The 21110-nt window shown below is 44.6% G+C and overlaps 1 protein-coding gene and 1 long non-coding RNA gene across 3 annotated transcripts in view; one reads left to right on the forward strand and one right to left on the reverse strand.

The window, feature by feature from the left end:
* The window catches only part of ADAM9 (ADAM metallopeptidase domain 9), an 87371-nt gene extending 84582 nt beyond the window's left edge, over positions 1 to 2789 (reverse strand). For both annotated transcript variants that reach the window (XM_081890893.1, XM_081890892.1), the window contains exon 1: positions 2632 to 2789. In XM_081890893.1, coding sequence (XP_081747019.1) covers positions 2632 to 2722 — 91 coding nt within the window. In that variant the 5' untranslated portion in view covers positions 2723 to 2789. The remainder of the gene's footprint in view (positions 1 to 2631) is intronic.
* Positions 1 to 21110, forward strand: part of LOC309358312 — a 367127-nt gene that overhangs the window by 236359 nt on the left and 109658 nt on the right. The window lies entirely within an intron of this gene.

A 21110-nucleotide genomic window follows, 5' to 3' on the forward strand; every position in this document is an offset into this window, starting at 1 on the left:
GTCCCTGAGCTATGGCCCTGGCATGTCAAATGACCAGCAAATAATTAAAAAATGGTGACCATGGTGACCAAGAAAATGAGCTGTAAACTAGAAGTCCCCAGATCAAAACTCACTTCTGCCATGAACAACTATATAGGCAGGTTTCTCTCTCAATCCCCTCCCTCTCACAAACTATGTAGCATTTCACAGGTTGTTATCATGTTTATTTTGTTGATTGATAGAAAAAAATAGCTATATACTGCTGTATCATAAAGATATATCACAGCAGGTTACAACAATATAAAAACATAAAACCAAATAATAATATCATATAAAGAGTTAAAAGCAAGTTAAGGGCAAAAATAAAATAAAAACAAGTACTGAGTTCTCATATGCCCTAACACTCTATTGAATAAATGCTATACGGGGGGACACTCTACCCTGCACCGGCATGCCTTCCATACATTTCAATGTGATCTGAACAGCAGAGGTTCCAAGCAGCTTGAGCCCCCCAGGAAGCAGCCCCAGGCAACTGCACAGAAGGAACAAGGGCACTGTCAAGAGGATAAGCCCCAGTCGGAAACAGCAGCTTCCCTATGGGAACCAATTGCTGTGGAATAAGGAAGAGGAAAGAGGAAGGCTGCATTCAAGCTGAGCTCCTGGACTTCTCTAATCATCTGACAGGCCACTCTGGAAAATAGGGTGCTGAACTTGGTGGCCCTTTGGTCTGATCCACCAGGGCTTAGGAAGACCTTTTTTGGTATATCGCTGTGGGTTAAACCACAGAGGCTAGGACTTGCCGATCAGAAGGTCTCCCCACGACGGGGTCCCTTTACCTTTACCTATACAACTTTGAACCCACCCCGACCTCCCCGACCAGCCACTGCAAGAGCATCCTGTGAAGCCCATCCAAAGATTCCTTCTGGAGGATGCTAGAACTGGTCCACTTCCTTGGAACTCCCTTGCACTGCACATCAGACAAACACCTCCTCTAAGGATTTTTAATACTATAGAATCATAGAAATGTAGAGTTGGAAGGAATCTCAGGGTCATCCAGTACAACCTCCTGCAATGCAGGAAGCTCAGCTACATTTTCAACCAGCCTCTGCTTAAAAGCCTCCAGTGAAGGAGAGTCCACAACCTACCAAGCAGTGACTAGGGGGACTACATTGGTCCCCAACATGTTTCCAGTAAATTAGAGTATTAAAGTATTAATCTCTGGTGCCTCCTTCCCAAAGCCTGGGAAGCTTTTGCTCGGCTTAAGGAAGGAGGCACAATGCTCACATGAGACATCACAATGTCACGACGGCACCCCAACCCCATTGCCCTCACAAGCTGGCATCTCTGGCCCTGTTCCCCTACAAAAAAATTCACTGCATGCCCCGAGGGAGACTGTCCCACTGTCAAACCACTCTAATGGTCAGAAAGGTTTTTTCAAATGCTTAGTTGGAATCTCCTTTCTTGTAACTTGAAGCCATTGGTTCAGGTCCTAGCTCTGGAACAGGAGAAAACAAGCTTACTTAATCCTCCATGTGACAGCCCTTAAGATATTTGAAGATGGCTATCCTATCTCCTCTCAATCTCTTTTCCATACTAAACATTTCCAGCTCCTTCAACTGTTCCTCACAAGGCTTGGTTTCCAAACCCTGGATCATATCGTTTGTCCTGCTCTGCACACCTTCCAGCTTGTCAACATCCTTCTTAAATTGTGGTGCCCAGAACTGGGCACAGCATTCCATGTGTGTTTTGAGCAAGTGGTAATATGACTTCCCTTGATCTGGATACTAGACTTCTGTTGATGCAGCCTAGAATAGAATAAGCTTTTTTTGCTGCTACATCTGTGGACTCATGTTCAGCTTGTGGTCCACCAAGACCCCTAGATCCTTTTCACATGTACTGTTAGTAAGCCAGGTGTCCCCCATCTTATATTTGTGTATTTGATTCTCCCCACCTAAGTGCTGAACCTGACATTTGTCCCTATTGAAATTATTTCCATTAGCTTGTGCCCAGTTCTCCAATCTGTTAAGGTCATTTTGAATTCTGATTCTGCCTTTTGCAGCATTAGCTACCCCTCCCAGTTTGGTGTCATCTGCAAATTTGATGAGCATGCTCCCAATATTATTTTAAATTTTGTATATTTATATTGTTTATATATATTTAATTGTTTTAACTGTTTTCAATTGTGCAACGGTTTCATATACGACTTATTAGATTGTAAATGGCTTCGGAATGCCTTCTTGGAAGGGATTCTTAAAAGAAAGAAAGAGCTTTTGCCTGCCCGCAAGAATTGACCAAACATTTCCCTGCTCTCTTATACAGAAGTTCCCCAGGCGCTGCTCCGACCAAGGCTTGCTTAAGCGGCGGAGAATCCGCTTAGAGTGCAAAGCGCGCGTGTCCGCAGGATCTCCAGAGTGTGGAGTCCCCTTCCTTGCCAAGGTTCCCGAGCGGAAGAGGGAGAAGAGGGTGGCGCTTCTGTCCCGGGGATCCGCGGGGGAGGATCGGGGAGGGGGAGGGGGAGGCTCGGCTCTCGCTCCTCGGAGATCCCCGGCTGGCGCGCGCCGAAGGGCGGGGAGATCGCCGGCCAAAGGAGAGCCGAGACGCTCGGAAGGAGGGGAAGGAAAGGGGGTCCCCGCCCGCCCCCTCCGGACTCACCTGGCCGGTCGGCCTGCACAGGCAGCGCCCCGAAGAGTAGTAGCAGCAGCAGCAGCAGCCAGCAGCTCCGCGCGGCCCGCACCATCCCCATCCCCGCGCCCGGATCGGGGCTCCGAGCAGCGGCCCCTCCGCTTCTGGAGCGTGCGCGGCGCGGCCTCCCAGTCCCGGGACCACCCCCAGGGAGGAGCCGGCTCCTCCCCGCCCGCCCGCGGGCAGGACGACGAAGCGGGGAAGAGCGGGAGGGCCAGCGGCCCAAGAGGTCCGGCCGGCGGGTCGGCGGAGCAGCGCAGCCGCCGACGAGAGGACTCTCCCGACATGGACACGCGGAGCCTCGCCAAACGCGCGTCCCCTTGGAATGCGCCCTCGAGCCGCCGCCGCCTCCGTTCGCTTGGCTGTTCTGTTCTGCTCGCGGGGTTGGAATATTCCTGGAGCCCCAGATAATAAAAAATTCTTTTTTAAAAAGGAAATACATATATAACTGAAGGCAAATTAGCCAAGGCTTGGTAGGCATTTACTGATCTGAAATATTAACGATTGAAAGACCATAGTACAGTGGTACCTCAGGTTACAGACGCTTCGGGTTACAGACTCCGCTAACCCAGAAATAGTACCTGGGGTTAAGAACTTTGCTTCTGGCGCACCGGGGTGGCACAGCAGCAGGAGGCCCCATTAACTAAAGTGCTTCAGGTTAAGAACAGTTTCAGGTTAAGAACGGACCTCCAGAACGAATTAAGTACTTAACCCGTGGTACCACTGTATACTCAAAATGTACTCAAAATGTTTATTCGGCTTTACGCCCATCATGAAACACAACACAACAAAAACAAATCAAATAAAACTGCGGACTCGTACAAACCACAAGTAGTATAACACAGTTCACAACTCACAAGGACGGATATTAGCCATTCATAAGAAAAGTTTAAGATTAAAATTAAAAAATTTTAGGCACTACACTAAAATCAATATCTGATGTCATTATAGAAAATTCTTATAACTATCAATACTCAGCTAACATTCCATTCCGTCTCTTGTACGAGAGGACGGCTGTTAGGAATTTAGCAACCTGTAGGGTAATATACGGACGTGGGTGGCGCTGTGGGTTAAAGCCTCAGCGCCTAGGGCTTGCTGATCGAAAGGTCGGCGGTTTGAATCCCCGCGGCGGGGTGCGCTCCCGTTGCTTGGTCCCAGCGCCTGCCAACCTAGCAGTTCGAAAGCACCCCCGGGTGCAAGTAGATAAATAGGGACCGCTTACTAGCGGGAAGGTAAAATGGCGTTTCCGTGTGCAGCTCTGGCTCGCCAGAGCAGCGATGTCATGCTGGCCACGTGACCCGGAAGTGTCTCCGGACAGCGCTGGCCCCTGGCCTCTTAAGTGAGATGGGCGCACAACCCCAGAGTCTGTCAAGACTGGCCCGTACGGCAGGGGTACCTTTACCTTTACCTTTAGGGTAATATAAGGATCCACATCTTGAAGAGCCCAGGCAAGCTGTAGGTCTGCTGGTTTGTCAGCCATAGACTGGATTATGGGGTTTAGTATACTAGCATGGACTGAACTGTACAAAGGGCAGATAAACATAACATGATGTAGAGATTCAGATGTTTTCATTTCACACGCACACATTGAAGGGACTTGGCCCTTAGTGAATCTATGTCTCAGCATGTTTGTTGGAAAGACATTGAACCTAGCTCTAATGAAGGCATATCGGTGAGACGCGGCCATAAGCGATGTTAAGTAGGACGGAGCGCGGTAGATAGGGGTTATGCCGAAATTTAACGGCGAGCAGGCTCCACCACCAGCTACAAAATTTTGGAATAGCTCCGCATCATCCAGCCTTTGATTTATACACCTTTTTGCCACATTTAGATCCAGTTTGAACAATTCCGTGGGCGAGATCTCATAGGACAGCAATTTGGCATGGATTTTTCCTGACCACAAATTTGTGAAGTCATCTCGGCACATGCATTGAATGAGATAGTGGTTCAGGAGTTTATGCCATAGGGATATCCAATAAATCAAAACTCTCCTCCATATAACTAACTCCACTGAGGGGATCTTCATTTCTAAGCGAATAGCCGCATGTGGTGACTCTAAAGGTGAGAGGTTTGCAAAGGCAGCCCATAAAGGTGCAGCATAGGCCATTGTGGCCATCACTTTGATGCTATACACTTTCAAGGCTGCAGGGATGAATAAGGCCCCCTCAGAGTAGAAAAAAACGGAGGAGGGAGTGTGATAGGGCTTTTGTCTTGTTTTGAAGATATTCAACGTGCGCTTTCCACCCTAAATTATATTGAAAATAAATTCCTAAATATTTAAATTTATGTACTTGTTCGATTTTCGTGCCCTCCAGTTTCCATGAATAAAGTTTTCGACTCCTTGAAAATATCAGTACTTTGGACTTGGTGTGGTTGATAGACAGATGGTTAGAATGGCAATATGTCACAAAAATCTTTAGTGCCCTCCTTAAACCCACTCTGGAGTAAGAGAGTAGTACCGCATCATCTGCGTAGAGAAGTAAAGGACAACGGTAATCTGCTATACGAGGGGTGTGGATAAATTTTTGTGAGACGGCTAATGGGTTCCTCATATCACTGATAAATAAGTTAAAAAGAAGAGGCGCTAAAATACAGCCCTGGCGTACACACTTATTTACTGGCACTGGGTTTGTCAGGTCTCCAGCAGGGGATAATCTCACCCTGGCCACGGACCCGGCATGAAGTTGGGAAATAAGCCACAGGAGCCTGCTATCTACTCCCCAACAGGCAAGTTTATCCCATAGTAATTTCCTCGGAATACTATCAAACGCAGCTTTCAAATCTATGAAAGCTGCACAAAGTTGGCCCCGTCGAGGTGTCGAGTATTTCCGGGCTAAGTGATAAAGAATAATTGCCTGGTCTGTTGTGGATTGGTTTAATCTAAATCCAGCTTGCTCATGTCCAATCAGGTTAGCCTCAACTGACCACTTCATCAACCTTGCCAGCAAAAAACGGGCATATATTTTCCCAATGGACGATAGCAGACTGATATTCCGATAATTCCCTGGGTCACCGGGAGGGCCTTTTTTGTAGATAGGAATTATAATGGCCTCCTTCCACGTTCCTGGTATTAAGCCCATGGCATTTATTGCGTCGAACGTTTTAGCTAAAATCCCTGCCCACCATGCAGAATGAAGCTTTATAGCCTCAACAGGGACCAAATCTGGCCCAGGGGCCTTACCAGTTTTCAGATCAGCTATCAATTCTAAGATTTCTGCAGGGTCGGTATTGAGCCAGACGGGAAGGGGATTAGAAGGTCTCCAATGAGTGGCCGGAGCTTCTGCCACTGAGAAATATTTTCTCAGGAACTGCTCCCATGTAGGGGCCAGGATCACCGTTAAGGGATACTTCGTGTTTCTTCCCTTTATTAAGGACCAAAATTTCCAGGAGTTATGAGATTTTGAGGCAGAAATTATAGTCTGCCAACGATTTAAATGCCATTCCCGTTTGGCCGATTTCTGGGCCTGTTTGTATGCTTTTTTAGCCAGGGAATAAGATGGAGGTAAGGCCGGAGCTCCGGAAAGTTTATAGTTATTATATATTGTATGTAAATGGAGTCTGGCTAGTTTGCAAGCAGAGTTGAACCAAGGGGCGCCAAATTTAACATAATCGTTTTTAACTCCATAGGTTGGAGAAGTAAAAAAGCGAGTTAAAACTTCTATCAGGCAAGAAAAAAACTTCATACAGGTAATAGGATCACGTGGGACTATTCCTACGTCCAGCTGATCACCAGAAAACTTTTCTTGGATAAAATCCGTATATCTATGAGCGAGGGCAGGGGACCATCTAGTCCCCTTTGTTTTGGTGGACGACTCCACAATCACCGGGATTGGGTGGGAGCGGTCGAGCAACTGCCAGTCAACACATAACTTGGTTGTCAGGGGAAGATGGTCACTAAATTGAGCATTATCAATTTTAAAAGAGGTGACATTCAAAAATAGATCCCGGGAAACCAATACATAGTCGAGAACACTGTTTGATTTTAACCCCAGGTGGGTGAACTCTCCTGGTATGTCTGGAGGACACCTGCCATTTAATATAATTAAATTAAGGCGTAGAGTCATCTGATAAAGCATCACTCCCACCTTGTTAACTTTTACATCCTTTGATATTCTAGTAGGGGTGTATACTAGATCGTAAGTTTGAACACCGGGGTCAACCCACCACTTAGACTTTTTAAGAGCCTCCCGATTTGAGGCTATCCGAGCGTTAAAATCGCCTCCAGTGATGGAGGGGACATTGGGGTATTTAAGATAACAAGAAAGTAAAAAATCCTCTAGGGATTCCCATCTAGAAGTAAGATCAGCTGCTAACCCTCCCGGAGGGAAATAAACATTTGTAACCAATAAAGAGAAGTTTCCACCAGAGATCAGTCCTGTAATAGCATAAGGCGGAAATGCATGCACTAGTGAAAGTTTAGCCCGAAGTTTAAGGGAGATACCAATTGTAAGGCCACCTTTAGGGCGGCCACCATTCGTTGACGGGCTAGCAGGCAGACATATAAACTCAAAGCCATTTAACTCAATTTTCTCCTCCACCCAAGTTTCTTGTAATAGTATGATAAGAAAGGAATTAATATATTTTTGGAATTCTGGATCTAATTTTTTACTTTTCCATCCAGCAATGTTCCAACTTAATATTGAAGGCTGGGGTTTCCCCGTTCCTCCAATTGACTGTCATTTGGAAAATTGGCTCGACTTTAATACGGGAAGAGGGGAGCCAATAAAGAAATCAGTTATCTTCCTCTGATGAAAAACCTCTCGTAAAGGCTGAGTGGGATTTACAAGGTCATCTGACTGTTGAGCTTGGCCACTCGATCTACTACGAGTAGGACCTTGAACAGGGGCGGACCCCTTTTCCAAAAGAGTTTGGTGGGCCACCCGGGGTGGACCAGCTATCTCGTCAGAAGTTTGGTCTCTCTGTAGCCTGCTACTGGTCTTTTGGGCTACCTGATTTATGTGGCCTGTTGGGTCTTCAATCAGTTCTGTCACTGGTCTTGCTGTTGAATCCATAATACTCCGCAAAGAGGGATAAGGATGGGCGAGAGGGCTATTTGGGAAGGTTGGCAAAGGCACCTCTTCTCTTGATTGGTCAGTGCTATAAGAAGGTTCCAGGTCTGGCATCGATGAATGTGTAGAAGGGGATTTTTCCTGTTGTGTGCTGCCTTCTTCAGGTATGTTTTTCGATGGACGGTCATGTAAATCTATTAAGAGCATAGAGGATTGTTCTGCTTGGAGGGAAGGACTGGTAGTTGCTTCTTGGGGTTGCCGACATACATTTAGCATTAGATATTGAGAGATCCATATGATCTGGTTCTTCTAGGGAGTCATGTTCGCTGTACGTGAGTATTCTGGTGCTGAGCTTCCTAATAAGTTGGGTTTTAAGCGATTCCAGTCTATTAATAATTTCTTTTTGTTCCACCACTGGTAAATCTGCAAAGGAGGCAATGAGTTCGATCTCTTCTGGTGGTGTCAGGCCACTTTCCGGATTGTCGTTGTTCTTTGCTAGGGGTGTGGAGGCCACATAACTCTTCTCCTGGGGTAGATCACCCACTCCGGTGTCCACTGGTGGATCGGGTTTAGCAGATTTTGAGCCTTCTTTGGTTATTGCCTCCAACAGTAGGGGTTTAGGCGTAGGGTCTATAAAGGCTCTTGTTGGTGCTATCCCACAGCGAAACAAAAATGCTTTCTTTCGTAATATGATAGTGGGAATTTTTGTGGATTGGAACGCAAGCAGGACTCTCTGGGATTTATGATGATGGACAAGGGGGAGGACTGCACAGAGGTCAATTTGTGTTGCCTCCATATTTAAAAGCACCTTTAAGAGTTCCTTGGCACCACCCAGAGTTCTCCATCTTGGGTCCCCATTTTGTATGGTTAGGCTCACTTTCCTTGGTGTTAAGATCAATGATTGATGACCTAATTGAAGGTTGAGGTTGTATTTAAATTTGCCAGTACGTTTGTTATTTAAGGACAAACTCCTCGTCCCCTTCCTCTCTTCAAGGGACTTAACACCGGCTGACGCTGGGGAAATAGTAACTAGCTTTTGTTGGAAGCTGTGCAGCTGGGACGAAAGATCATCTAGTCTTTTGAATATACAGTGCAAGGTTTTGATTATTAAATAGGACTGTTCAAATGTCATATGATTGGTCGTGCCAAAGACCAGTTCCTCCTTCTGAGGAGAGACTACACTCTTACTGTTGACCACATCGCTTGTTATTTGTGGAATTATTCGCTCTTCGTCTTTAAGTGCTGACGCGCAATCAATCAGTGGGTTGAAACGGTTCTGAGTTTCTACCATGTAGGAACAATCGAGTAGATTACTCCCTTCTTTAAAGTGACATGGTTCAAGCCTTGTTTGCTTTGATCTCGGAAAGGGAACGGGGACTATCTCCTCGGAATCTCTAAGACGTTTCCCATATCCCATAATTCAGTTATCAAGAAGAGGGGGGATAGTATTTCAACGTCAACTCAGGTGATAAATATTTCCTTCTAGCCTACCAGCACTTGCAGTGGGGGTATATTTCACTGCCTGTTCATATGAAAGTCGGCGTCTTCACCTTCACCCTAACAGGCCGGCAATTTAGGTCTACAAAGAGACTACCGGTAAGCAACACAGACCATCCCCTTGAAGCCCTACTCCCACCAGGACTAAGACTGATATAAGATTCTCCTTCAAAGCTTATTGCAGGGCCCACCGCGGGTTGGTCTCAGATGAAAGGGAAACTCCCAAAGGCCTCACCTTAAACAGGAGAGTTTCTCTTCGTACAGCTTAAAGATTTTCCTCCAACATCTAGGTCATCCGGAGTTGTAGTCGACACTCGGTGAAAGCTAAAGCTTAGTGCCAGATCCCCCTGTCCCTTTGTCAGTCCAAGTTTTTAGCCAGGAATCAAAGCAGGCAATCAATCACAGTAGCCGCTCCTTTAGGCATTTGTTGAAGGGGGAGGCCAGCTTGGTCAGTCTACCACTGTACCGTGTTTCTACTCAGCTAGTTTAAGAACACAAGAAGCCTTGGGTTAGATCAGGGATTGAAAACCTGAAGCAAAAATGCATTTATAAGAGGGGAAACTGTTTGCAAAAATGTGTCTTATTAGATGAAATGCTTTCAAAAATGCTGTTGAATTTTATGGCGAACAATTCAAAAATATGGTGAACTAAGCTGGAAAGAACTGAAGGAAACTAAACTTGAGAGATCCAGCCATCCCAAGTATGAAAGAGGGAGAATGTTGGTTCCTGTGTGGGCATTAAGGTGTTGGGGGAAGAGCAGCCTTTCATTCAGTACTTCTCAAACTGGTGGCCCACAAAGAGAGGAACAAGGAGTTCACTGACCTAATACTGTCAGTTGACTACTCACTGTGAAACATTAGGCATTTGGCAAGTTAGCTATGAAGCTAAGAACGCCCTTGAGGAGGTACCCTTTTTAATCGCATCTTCTGTCTGATAGCAAAGATGACAATTAAATGCCTCTTGCTTCCCTATGGTGTGGCTATCTGGAGACACACAACAACAAACAAACAGCTTATCTCCTGCCCAGCCTTGCACTTCCTGCCACCAGCTAAAAACTGGATCTTCCTTTGTGTACAGACATTTTCTGTGTTTGCCTTATTTGTCTAAGTGGCATATGGTTGGGTGCTGCTGAGACAGGATGGCCCTTCTGAAGTTCTAAATTTAACTTTAAAGAAACAACATCTGGAGCTGTTTGGGCTTTCATCATTCAAATGTACAGAACCACCCCTCCGTCACAAGTCAAAACAAGGGCCTCATTCCCTTCCAGACAGCATTCTTGGGTCCTTATTCCAGTGGTAGGCAACCAGAGTGAAAAAGTAAGCAGAGCAACAAATGTGATCTTTCTACAGCGAGTTGCAGTCACACAAAAGCAAGACGGTTCAATGCACACACCTCTGCCTATCCTCTGTCCAGGCAAGCAAGAGGCAGCATCACAATATAATGTGCAGAGAACAGAGCAGGAAGATTACTTCTGTTCATCTGGACACTATACTTTTGTTCATGCTGCAGCCTAGAATAGCATTTGCTGCTGCATCACACTGTTGATTCATGTTAAGCTTGTCTGCCAAGACCCCTAGATCCTTTTTATGGCACTACTGGCAAGCCAGATGTCACCCATCTTATATTTGTAAGTGTAGAACCTGTTGAATTTCATTTTCTTAGATTGGGGCTAGGTCTCCAATCTGTTAAGAGCATTTTGAATCCTGATTCTGTATTCTGTATTAGCTACCCTTCCTAACAGATCCTGAAGCTGAGGCTCCAATACTCTGGCCACCTCATGAGAAGAGAAGACATTGGGAAAGATGGAGGGCACAAGGAGAAGGGGACGACAGAGGGCGAGATGGTTGGACAGTGTTCTCGAAGCCACAAACATGAGTCTGACCAAACTGCGGGAGGCAGTGGAAGACAGAAGTACCTGGCGTGTTCTGGTCCATGGGGTCACGAAGAGTCGGATACAACTATACAACTAAACAACAACAACAACCCTTCCTAATTTGGTGTCATCTGCAAATTTGATGAGTATTCCCTCAATTCCTTCATCCAAATCATTTACAAAGATGTTGAACAACAATGGGAATATGCAGAACCCTGCAGCACCCAACTTGTCATTTCCACTCCCAGGATGACGAGGAACCATTAAGGAGAATTCTTTGGATTTGGTCAGTAAACCAGATACAAATCCACCTAATATGGATTGAGAGCCAGTGTGGTGTAGTGGTTAAGAGTGGTGGACTTGTAATCTGGGGAACTGGGTTTGATTCCCCGCTCCTCCACATGCAGCTGCTGGGTGACCTTGGGCTAGTCACACTTCTCTGAAGTCTCTCAGCCCCACTCACTTCACATAGTGTTTGTTGTGGGGGAGGAAGGGAAAAGGAGAAAAGCTTTGAAACACCTTAAAGTTTAGTGAAAGGCGGGATATCAAGTCCAAACTCATCCTCCTCCTCCTCCTCCTCCTCCTCCTCTTCTTCTTCTTCTTCTTCTTCTTCTTCTTCTTCTTCTTCTTCTTCGTCTTCTTCTAATAGTTACATTATCTAGCCCACATTCTACCAGCTTCTCTGCAATAATATAATGGACTTTGTCAAAAGCGTTGGTGAAATCACGATATACTACATCCACAGCTTTCCCCTGATCCACTAAACTTGTAACTCTTATTAAAAAATAATGAGATTCATCTGGCATGATTTGTTTTTGAGAAACCTTTGCTGGGGTTTTTCTAATCACAGCATCCTTTACCAGTGCTTACAGACTGAGTGTTTAAGTATACGTTAACAGGAAGCCATTAAAAGCAAAACAAGTAAACTACCGTATTTTTCCCTCTATAACACGCATATTTTTTCTTCTAAAAAGGGAAGGGGAAATGTTTGTGCGTGTTATAGAGCGAATGTGTGGTCCCTGGAGCCAAAAAATAAGGCAAAAATCAAACCTCGTGTCGGAGAAGGGAAACCTGAAAAGAGGAAGCGGCTGCTTTCTTGCATTCTGCCTCAGGGTCTTACTGCCCACCCTCCTCTGTTTCGTTGCTGTGTTTGCTCAAACGGAACAAAGAGCAGGGAAAGCCCCTCCCCTCCAGGCAAGGAGAGGGGAAAGCAGAGTACTGCTGAAAACATGCAGGAGGGGGAGAGAGAGAGAGAGAGAGAGAGAGAGAGAGAGAGAGAGAGCGCGTGCGAGCTGGCTGGCTTGGGTGGGTAGGTGAGGGAAAACTTTTGCCTTCCTTTCCTCCCTTCCGTTATACCCCTCTCCTGCATTCTTAGCCAGCTGCTTCTCTGCACAGCCCTCTCGTGCTCCTTGTCCGTTCTGTGTTTTTCCTTCCCTCCCCATTTAAAATGTGGTTAAAAAGCATGGATCCACATGGATCCTCAGGATCTTTGCATTGGGTCACCCCAAATTCACCATCAGATCACATAGCATGTCCATGGCTACAGCCTGCCCCCCAAAAATCACGCACCCACTGTTGCCTGGGGCTGCAATGGTGCAAAAATGTGGTTAAAAAGCATGGATCTACATGGATCCTCAGGATCTTTGCATTGGGTCACCCCAAATTCACCATCAGATCACATAGCATGTCCATGGCTACAGCCTGCCCCCCCAAAATCATCCACCCACTGTTGCCTGGGGCTGCAATGGTGCAAAAATGTGGTTACAAAACATGGATCCACAGGGATATTCAGGATCTTTGCATTGGATCAGCCCAAATTCACCATCAGAGCACATAGCATGTCCATGGCTACAGCCTGCCCCCCAAAAATCACACACCCACTGTTGCCTGGGGCTGCAATGGTGCAAAAACGTGGTTACAAAGCATGGATCCACAGGGATTCTCAGGATTTTTGCATTGGGTCACCCCAAATTCACCATCAGATCACATGTCTGTGGCCACAGCATGAAGCACAAAAATGATACATCCACTGTTTCATTCAGAATGTTTTTTCCCTTGTTTTCCTCCTCTAAAAACGATGTGCGTGTTATGGTCAGGTGCGTGTTATAGAGCGAAAAATACGGTAATAATAAATATTTGTTGTTTAGTCGTTTAGTTGTGTCTGACTCTTTGTAACCCCATGGACCAGCACATGCCAGGTACTTCTGTCTTCCACTGCCTCCCACAGTTAGGTCAAACTTACGCTGGTAGCTTTGAGAACACTGTCCAACCATCTCGTCCTCTGTCATCCCCTTCTCCTTGTGCCCTTCATCTTTCCCAGCGTCAGGGTCTTTTCCAGGGAGTCTTCTCTTCTAATGAGGTGGCCAAAGTATTGGAGCCTCAGCTTCAAGATCTGTCCTTCCAGTCAGCACTCATGGCTGATCTCCTTAAGAATGGATAGGTTTGATCTTCTTGCAGTCCACAATTCTTGCAGCACCATAATCCAAAAGCATCAGTTCTTCAGCGATCAGCCTTCTTTATGGTCCAGTTCTCACTTCCATACATCACCACTGGGAAAACCATGGCTTTAACTATACGGACCTTTGTCGGCAAGGTGATGTCTCTGCTTTTTAAGATTCTATCTAGGTTTGTCATTGCTTCTCTCCCAAGAAGCAGGTGTCTTTTAATTTCGTGGCTGCTGTCACCATCTGCAGTGATCATGGAGCCCAAGAAAGTAAAATCTCTCACTAGCTCCATTTCTTCCCCTTCTATTTGCCAGGAGGTGATGGGACCAGTGGCCATTATCTTCGTTTTTTTGATGTTGAGCTTCAGACCATATTTTGCACTCTCCTCTTTCACCCTCATTAAAAGGTTCTTTAATTCCTCCTCACTTTCTGCCATCAAGGTTGTATCATCTGCATAACTGAGGTTGTTGATGTTTCTTCTGGCAATCTTAATTCAGCCCAGCCTTTCGCATGATGAATTCTGCATATAAGTTAAATAAGCAGGGAGACAATATATAGCCTTGTTGTACTCCTTTCCCAATTTTGAACCAATCAGTTGTTCCATATCCAGTTCTAACTGTAGCTTCTTGTCCCACATAGAGATTTCTCAGCAGACAGATGAGGTGATCAGGCACTCCCATTTCTTTAAGAACTTGCTTTAGTTTGCTGTGGTCGACACAGTCAAAGGCTTTTGCATAGTCAATGAAGCAGAAGTAGATGTCTTTCTGGAACTCTCTAGCTTTCTCCATAATCCAGTGCATGTTTGCAATTTGGTCTCTGGTTCTTCTGCCCCTTCAAAATCCAGCTTGCACTTCTGGGAGTTCTTGGTCCACGTACTGCTTAAGCCTGCCTTGTAGAATTTTAAGCATAACCTTGCTAGCGTGTGAAATGAGTGCAATTGTGCGGTAGTTGGAGAATTCTTTGGCACTGCCCTTCTTCGGGGAACGAAGATCATGGCCACTGGTCCCATCACCTCCTGGCAAATAGAAGGGGAAGAAATGGAGGCAGTGAGAGATTTTACTTTCTTGGGCTCCATGATCACTAAAGATGGTGTTGTAAATAAAAATATGCCCTTTTCCTTTATGGGGTATCCAAGAGCCCATATAGAGTCCTTACATAGGTTCCCTATTGGTAGGAGAAAATAACAGAGGCCAACCAGAGAATATTGAGAAGCAAAGCAGCTAGTAAGCTTGATCTTTATTGATCTGTTGCAACAAGGTGCTCCCCTCACACGCAGGAGAGGAAGAGGACCCCCAAAATTGCTGTGCAAGGGCTTATAAAGACTTTTGAAATTCCCATTCTGTAGATCAAGACCACCCCCAGAAACATTATGCATACATCACAGAAGGGGTGTAACCTAAGACCACCCCTCAGATACATCCCACCTACATCACAGAAATTTAAATGTTGTTTTTCTCTTGTCACAGTTTATCTCCTGTCGCTTTGTTTATTTCCTGTCTGGCAGGTTACTTGATTGGATTTCTTGGGGAGCCTGGGCAGTCTTGTAATGATAAGGCTCACACCCTTATTCAAACACAGGTTAAGACAGGATTTGTGAAGGAAGAGACAATGGGGAAGCTTTTCCATTTTGACCATGCAGAGAAACATTTGCTCAGTTTAGGAATCAAAATGGTTCCAGATTGACTTTCCTGTGCTGATCTATGTACGTGTGGTTATGAACGTTGCCATATATCTAAGACCATAAAATTCCTATCACAATGGTGACAGCAGCCACAAAATTAAAAGACGCCTGCTTCTTGGGAGGGAAGCAATGACAAACCTAGACAGCATCTTAAAAAGTAGAGACATCACCTTGCCAACAAAAGTCCGTATATTAAAAGCTATAGTTTTCCCAGTGGTAATGTATGGAAGTGAAAGCTGGACTATAAAGAAGGCTGATCGCCAAAGAATTGATGCTTTTGAATTGTGGTGCTGGAGGAGACTCTTGAGAGTCCCATGGACTGCAAGAAGATCGAACCTCTCCATTCTGAAGGAAATCAGCCCTGGAAGGACAGATCCTGAAGCTGAGGCTCCAATACTTTGGCCACCTCATGAGAAGAGAAGACTCCCTGGAAAAGACCCTGATGTTGGGAAAGATGGAGGGCACAAGGAGAAGGGGACGACAGAGGACGAGATGGTTGGATAGTGTTAGCGAAGCTACCAGCATGAGTTTGACCAAACTGCGGGAGGCAGTGGAAGTCAGAAGTGCCTGGCGTGCTGTGGTCCAGGGGGTCACGAAGAGTCGGACACGACTAGACGACTAAACAACAACAACAAATACTTCCAATACCTAGAGCTTTTATTTAATCACTCAAAGTCCTGGAATTACCACTGGCAGACCGCCTATCAAAAGGTGGAGTTCAGGGGGACTTCCGGGTTAGTGCCATCGGCAATGGCGGAATTCCTCTGACTCAGAGGAACCCGCTCCGCGAAAATCGGGTCTGGCCGCCGCGGCGAAGGTGGAGACCCCTTAAAAATCCCAGGCGGAGGAAGCCTGGGAACGTGGGACTCGGCTGACACCAGGAGCACCTCCCCTACTCGCAGGGAAACCCCTTTTTCGGGGATCCGAAGCGACATGGGCTGAGCAGCGCGGTGTCTTGAATCGACCGCTATTTTTACGGAGTGAAGCCACACAGCCGTTGTCGGAGAGTGCTGACTTTTTCCTGTGGACGATTGGACTCTAAACAAGTACCTGTGAGTAGAACGGAAAATTGGATTAAGAAACACTTTAATTTGGCATTGAAGCGGGAAGGTCTAAACAGGAATTCCGCCTTCCGCTTTTTGTGTATAGACTGAAGCAAAAATTGTGCAAGCCAAAGTCTGGAAAGTTGTATATAAAGACCTAAATTTCCTTCATTTTTAAGCAACCAAACCCCTCTTGGAAGCAGGGGGAAAGAGGGGGAATTTTGATCGTTTAAGCCTGCGGAGAGAGAGTAAAGAAAGATAAATTTCCACCGTCTCAAACCTGGGAACGGGGTGTCAGAGACAGAAACTTTTGGGGAAGCCCATCAACTGTGAATGGAATGTTCTTTGACAGATAGTTAAAGAAGAGAAACAAATTGATTCCAAAGTTACCTTTTGCATTTAAAAGAAACAAAAATTTGAAAAATGAAAGTAACTTTCTTTTGCTGGACTTGCCTTTAAAAGATGGATACAAATGGAAATTGTTCCCTCTAGAGGGAGCTTGTTAAATTGTTGCTGGAGTCGATCTGGGGATTTCACAGCTGTGGAGATTAGGATCGTGAGAGCAGACTCTGACCTTGAACAAAAATGGATATAGAAGAAGTTTTGGTGCTTGCTTTTTGCAAGACAAGCGCTTTGCTGGAGCAGATGCATGAGAAGATGAATTTGATGACTGTTGCAGTTCAAAATTTTGGACAAACAGTGAATACTTATATAGAAACCACTCAGGACCCAACCCAGGAACCTGTTTTGACAGGGCAAGTGCAAATGCAGAAGACAATGGAGAAGGTTGCTGCTGAACCTCAAGCAACACAAATGGATAGAACCGAGGCCCTGCAGGAGCATAGGCCGCTGTTTTTGAAGATTGAACCTGGAGTGGGCGGGGGGGGGGCTGGAGTTGTGGGGGTCCTTAATTTTGGAGGGACTTTGAAACATGCATTTAAATATTTTCTGGACTACCCGGTTGACTGTGGGGAATGGGACTGTGGGGAATGGGCTGATCTGTTGAGGGGAGATGGAGATATTTTTGGGTTGGAGTTTCCCCGAGACCTACTTCTCAATGAGAAAAGAAAGAAATTAAGAAAGAGACCAACAAAAGACAAGGCAAAGTGCTGGTATAAACAACAAGAAGAATCGCAGAAGGGACATGGAAAAGACTTAAGAGCCTCGGACATAAGACTACCAGGTTGATGGACTAGATGGAATGGACAGTAAGGTCCATAACCCAAGACCAGGAAGAAGAGACGTTGGATGAAGATTGGAAGAAAGCTTTAAAAATTTATTTTGGGAATTAGGGTAAAATTTTGGGAATTAGGAAAAATGGTGGAATGAAATCATTTGGCTTTAGTAGAAATGATATTAGGAGTTATGTATAAATAAGTATCAAGTTTTAGGATTTAAGGTATTTTATCTTAAGATAAGGTTAAAATAAATTAAGGTAAATTGAATGACAGAATATTGTGAAAGATGAAAAGGATTTGCTGAGTTAATTGATAGGTTAGACTGTTAAGATAAATTATCCAATAAAAATTGAGAAAGATGGAAAGAATTTGCTGAAACAAATAATTAAACTAGAATACAAAAAGGGAGGTGTGAGGAGGTCGATGAAACAAGTAAATGAAAGACAAAGAGATGGAATATTGAATGTGTGTTTTATTTTTATTTTTTATTGTTATTGCTGTATTTTTCTTTCTATTTTTCTTTTATTTCTTTTTTCTATCTATTTTTATATATTGTAATGTATATGTTGTTAATTTTTTTGCTGTTTGTTTTCTTTTTCTCTTTTCTGTAATCTCTAAATTCTTAATAAATATCATTTTAAAAAAGAGAAAAAAAGGTGGAGTTAAGGAAACTTGTTATACTCTGATTCTTTTTTACAAGGGGAGGTCAGTATGTTCCATCAGGCATAAGGGTCTTTAATGCAAAATCGGTTTCCCAACTTCTCTACGCTTCAAACGTCTGGTACAACGGTTTGTTTCCTAGTTAGACGGGTTCCAGGCAAAGTTTCTTTGTTCCCTATTACAGGTCCCAAACTCTGTCCCAAATTCAATTCTATTTTTGGAAACAGGTGAATGCCCACTCTCCACTAAAGCATGGTGCACTGCCCTGAGATACTGGCTCAAGATCTCAGTATTTGGCCTGGGGAAGGAATTATTTCTACATTTAACCAATGAGGAGTTTATCAGCCCATGGCTGAAAACTATGGCCAGAAAAGCCACCTTGATTGGACTGCCATCATCCCTCTTGTATCATCTGGGCTATGATACCGCCCTTGAAGCCCTGAGGCAAAGGCTCTGGGACATTTCACATAGCGACCTGCGATCTCAATCTCATGTAAACTGTGGCCTAGTAGCAGTAGGAATCCAATATGGGTATGACTTTCAGATACCCTCATATCTTAGAAATCAGTCTGTACCAACCTATCAGCATTTATTTAGCACAGTCAGACTAAATGTATTTCCTTTTGAAGTTCTAAATGGTAGGCTGAGAGGCATCCTTTAACAGAATAGGCTTTGTTTATGTTCTCAGGACGTCGATTGCATTAAGCATATCTTACTGCATTGTGGGCAGTACGAGAAAGAAAGTGACCAACTGATCAAACCCCTACTGGCAAATCTGCCAGGAAAATCTGAAGCCTCCCATATTAAATCTTTTGGATGATAGGTCTAACGATATTACACTGGCCGTGGCAACGTTTCTTTTGGAAATCAAAAGAAACAAAGATCATCAAGCTCAAGACAAATCAAAATGACCGCCTCAGTTTCTCTCTCTTTTGTGGTTGGCTGTCTTAACTGTATTTTGTTCTGAAATTGTTCTATGGGTCTTTGGACTGCAATAAGGATTTATTATACAGTCATACCTCATGTTACGTTGTCAGGTTGCGTCCCACGGCGACCCGGAAGGGTTACCTTCAGGTTTCGCCACTCGCGCATACGCAGTAGTGCTAAATCACACTTTGCACATGCGCACAAGCACCAAATTGCGCCATGCACCTTTGCAGATATCGTGCTTCGGGTTGCGGGCTTTTCACATTGCGAACGGGCCTCCGGAACGGATTCCATTCACAACCAGAGGTACCACTGTAAATATTGTAAGATGGAAAATGCATGAGATGTAAAATGAAAAACTGCAAAATGCATAAATAAAATAAATATAAACTTCTCTTACTCACCTTTTCTCAAAACTAAAAAGTCCTAAATGCTGCAACTTTTCCACATATGGGAGTCACTCCAACCCCTTCGCTTGCCCTTTCAGAACCCTTTCCAACTCTCTAATATTGTTACAGATTTGGAGTAACAGAGTATGGGGTAACAAGGGCATCTATAACTGCTTGAGCTAGTGAATGTTGGAAATTAATAAAATTATTTATATATAAATTTATATAATATTTGGAGAAATGAAGGGAAAATGCCAAGCCATTGAAAAACACAGCAGGCTAAAGCTTTTTCAGGCCAGGGCCTCACTTGGGATTGAAGTCATTAAGAATGACAAAAACATGCTGGAAACAAGTCATTGATTAAACTGTCAATGGAAACCATCAACAAGGCAGAAGGCTCTGCCAGTGAGTGGAGGAGATTGCCACTGTGACGGTGTGATGTCACACAAGAAAAAATTGTGCATTCGAAATTTTGTGCTTAGGGAAGAAGTAGGGAGAACTGCATGAGTTGCTTTGAAGGCCAGAACCATCTTGGCAAGCTGGTTGATGGCAGACTGAGAGAGAGGCACACACACATAGATGTCTGGGAATCCAATGCTGGTTTGCTGTGAAGGACTGGCTCCTCCTAAGATATGAATCCTGTGAAATCTCTCTCCATTGAAAACTTCTGGTGTAAATATGTGTAAATAAATCATATTTCAAAGAAACTGCAGACTCTGCCACGCTTCATTTTCCCCAAAGGCACCTGGTTGAGTGCCAAGACCCTTTGGAGTCTGGGGCACTGCTTGGCAGATTGGGGTGGCCAGTAACATTATCCTTTTTGGGTGAGATGACCAACAATATTCGTAATGCAGTCACACCATAGTTTTGCATAACAGCATTATGAAGTCAGAGGTTTTACTTATTGGAGAGAGGGGTTTGGAAGAGAGATCCTTATTCTCCAGTAGCAGGGTTAAGCAGAATGGTGATTGCTCCAAGCACATCTAAACTGGTTACATTTACATCTGCCCTCATCTACTTTTAAACAACATTTCCCATAAAAATACTTGGCTAGAATAAAGCACGGACACCTAGCTTTGCAAATAAGTGAATGTTTTATTCACAGTTTTTAGAAATGGCACCAAACAAGTCTCTGTCCTTTTGGCAATAAAACAAAGATAGAAAAAAGGTTCCAAATGACTTTAAAACAGATATTGCAGTCTTTGGGTTAGCAAAGATGCAGGTTTTTAAATCTCCCCTTTGGAGACATTCAGTTCATTTGGTTTTTCTTTCAACTGGGAGCAATTGTCTGCATAACTCCTTGTTTGCTCGTTCCAGGAAGCACAAAGAGAAAAGACTGAGAACCAGGACGGTGGGGAGCAGAGGTTGCTGCAAGCCTGCTAATGCACACTCACTCTGGTAAGGAGCTTACAGCTCAGGTTAACCCTTTCATGTTTGCAAGTGTGAGTCAGTACTGTAATTGTATATTACATTATTTTCAATTCTTTTCCTAATGACCCCCAGCATGGAATTTGCTTTTTTCACAGCTAACACACACTGGGTCAGCACTAGCTTAGGCACTGTTTCAGTGGACAGTGCAGACCTTTGGTTGGACCAAGCTGCACTTTACTTTTGTTCTGGTCTGAACTCACATTTTGTAGCAGACAAGCTTTCTGCCAGTGTGCAGCCATCAAATAAGCAGCTTCCCCTAGGGGCCTGCTCCCACATCAGGTAGCCCTGGTTTATTATATGGTTTGCAATAATACTTG

Source organism: Podarcis melisellensis, assembly GCF_964234715.1.
Source record: "Podarcis melisellensis genome assembly, chromosome: 15".
Taxonomy (NCBI): domain Eukaryota; kingdom Metazoa; phylum Chordata; class Lepidosauria; order Squamata; family Lacertidae; genus Podarcis; species Podarcis melisellensis.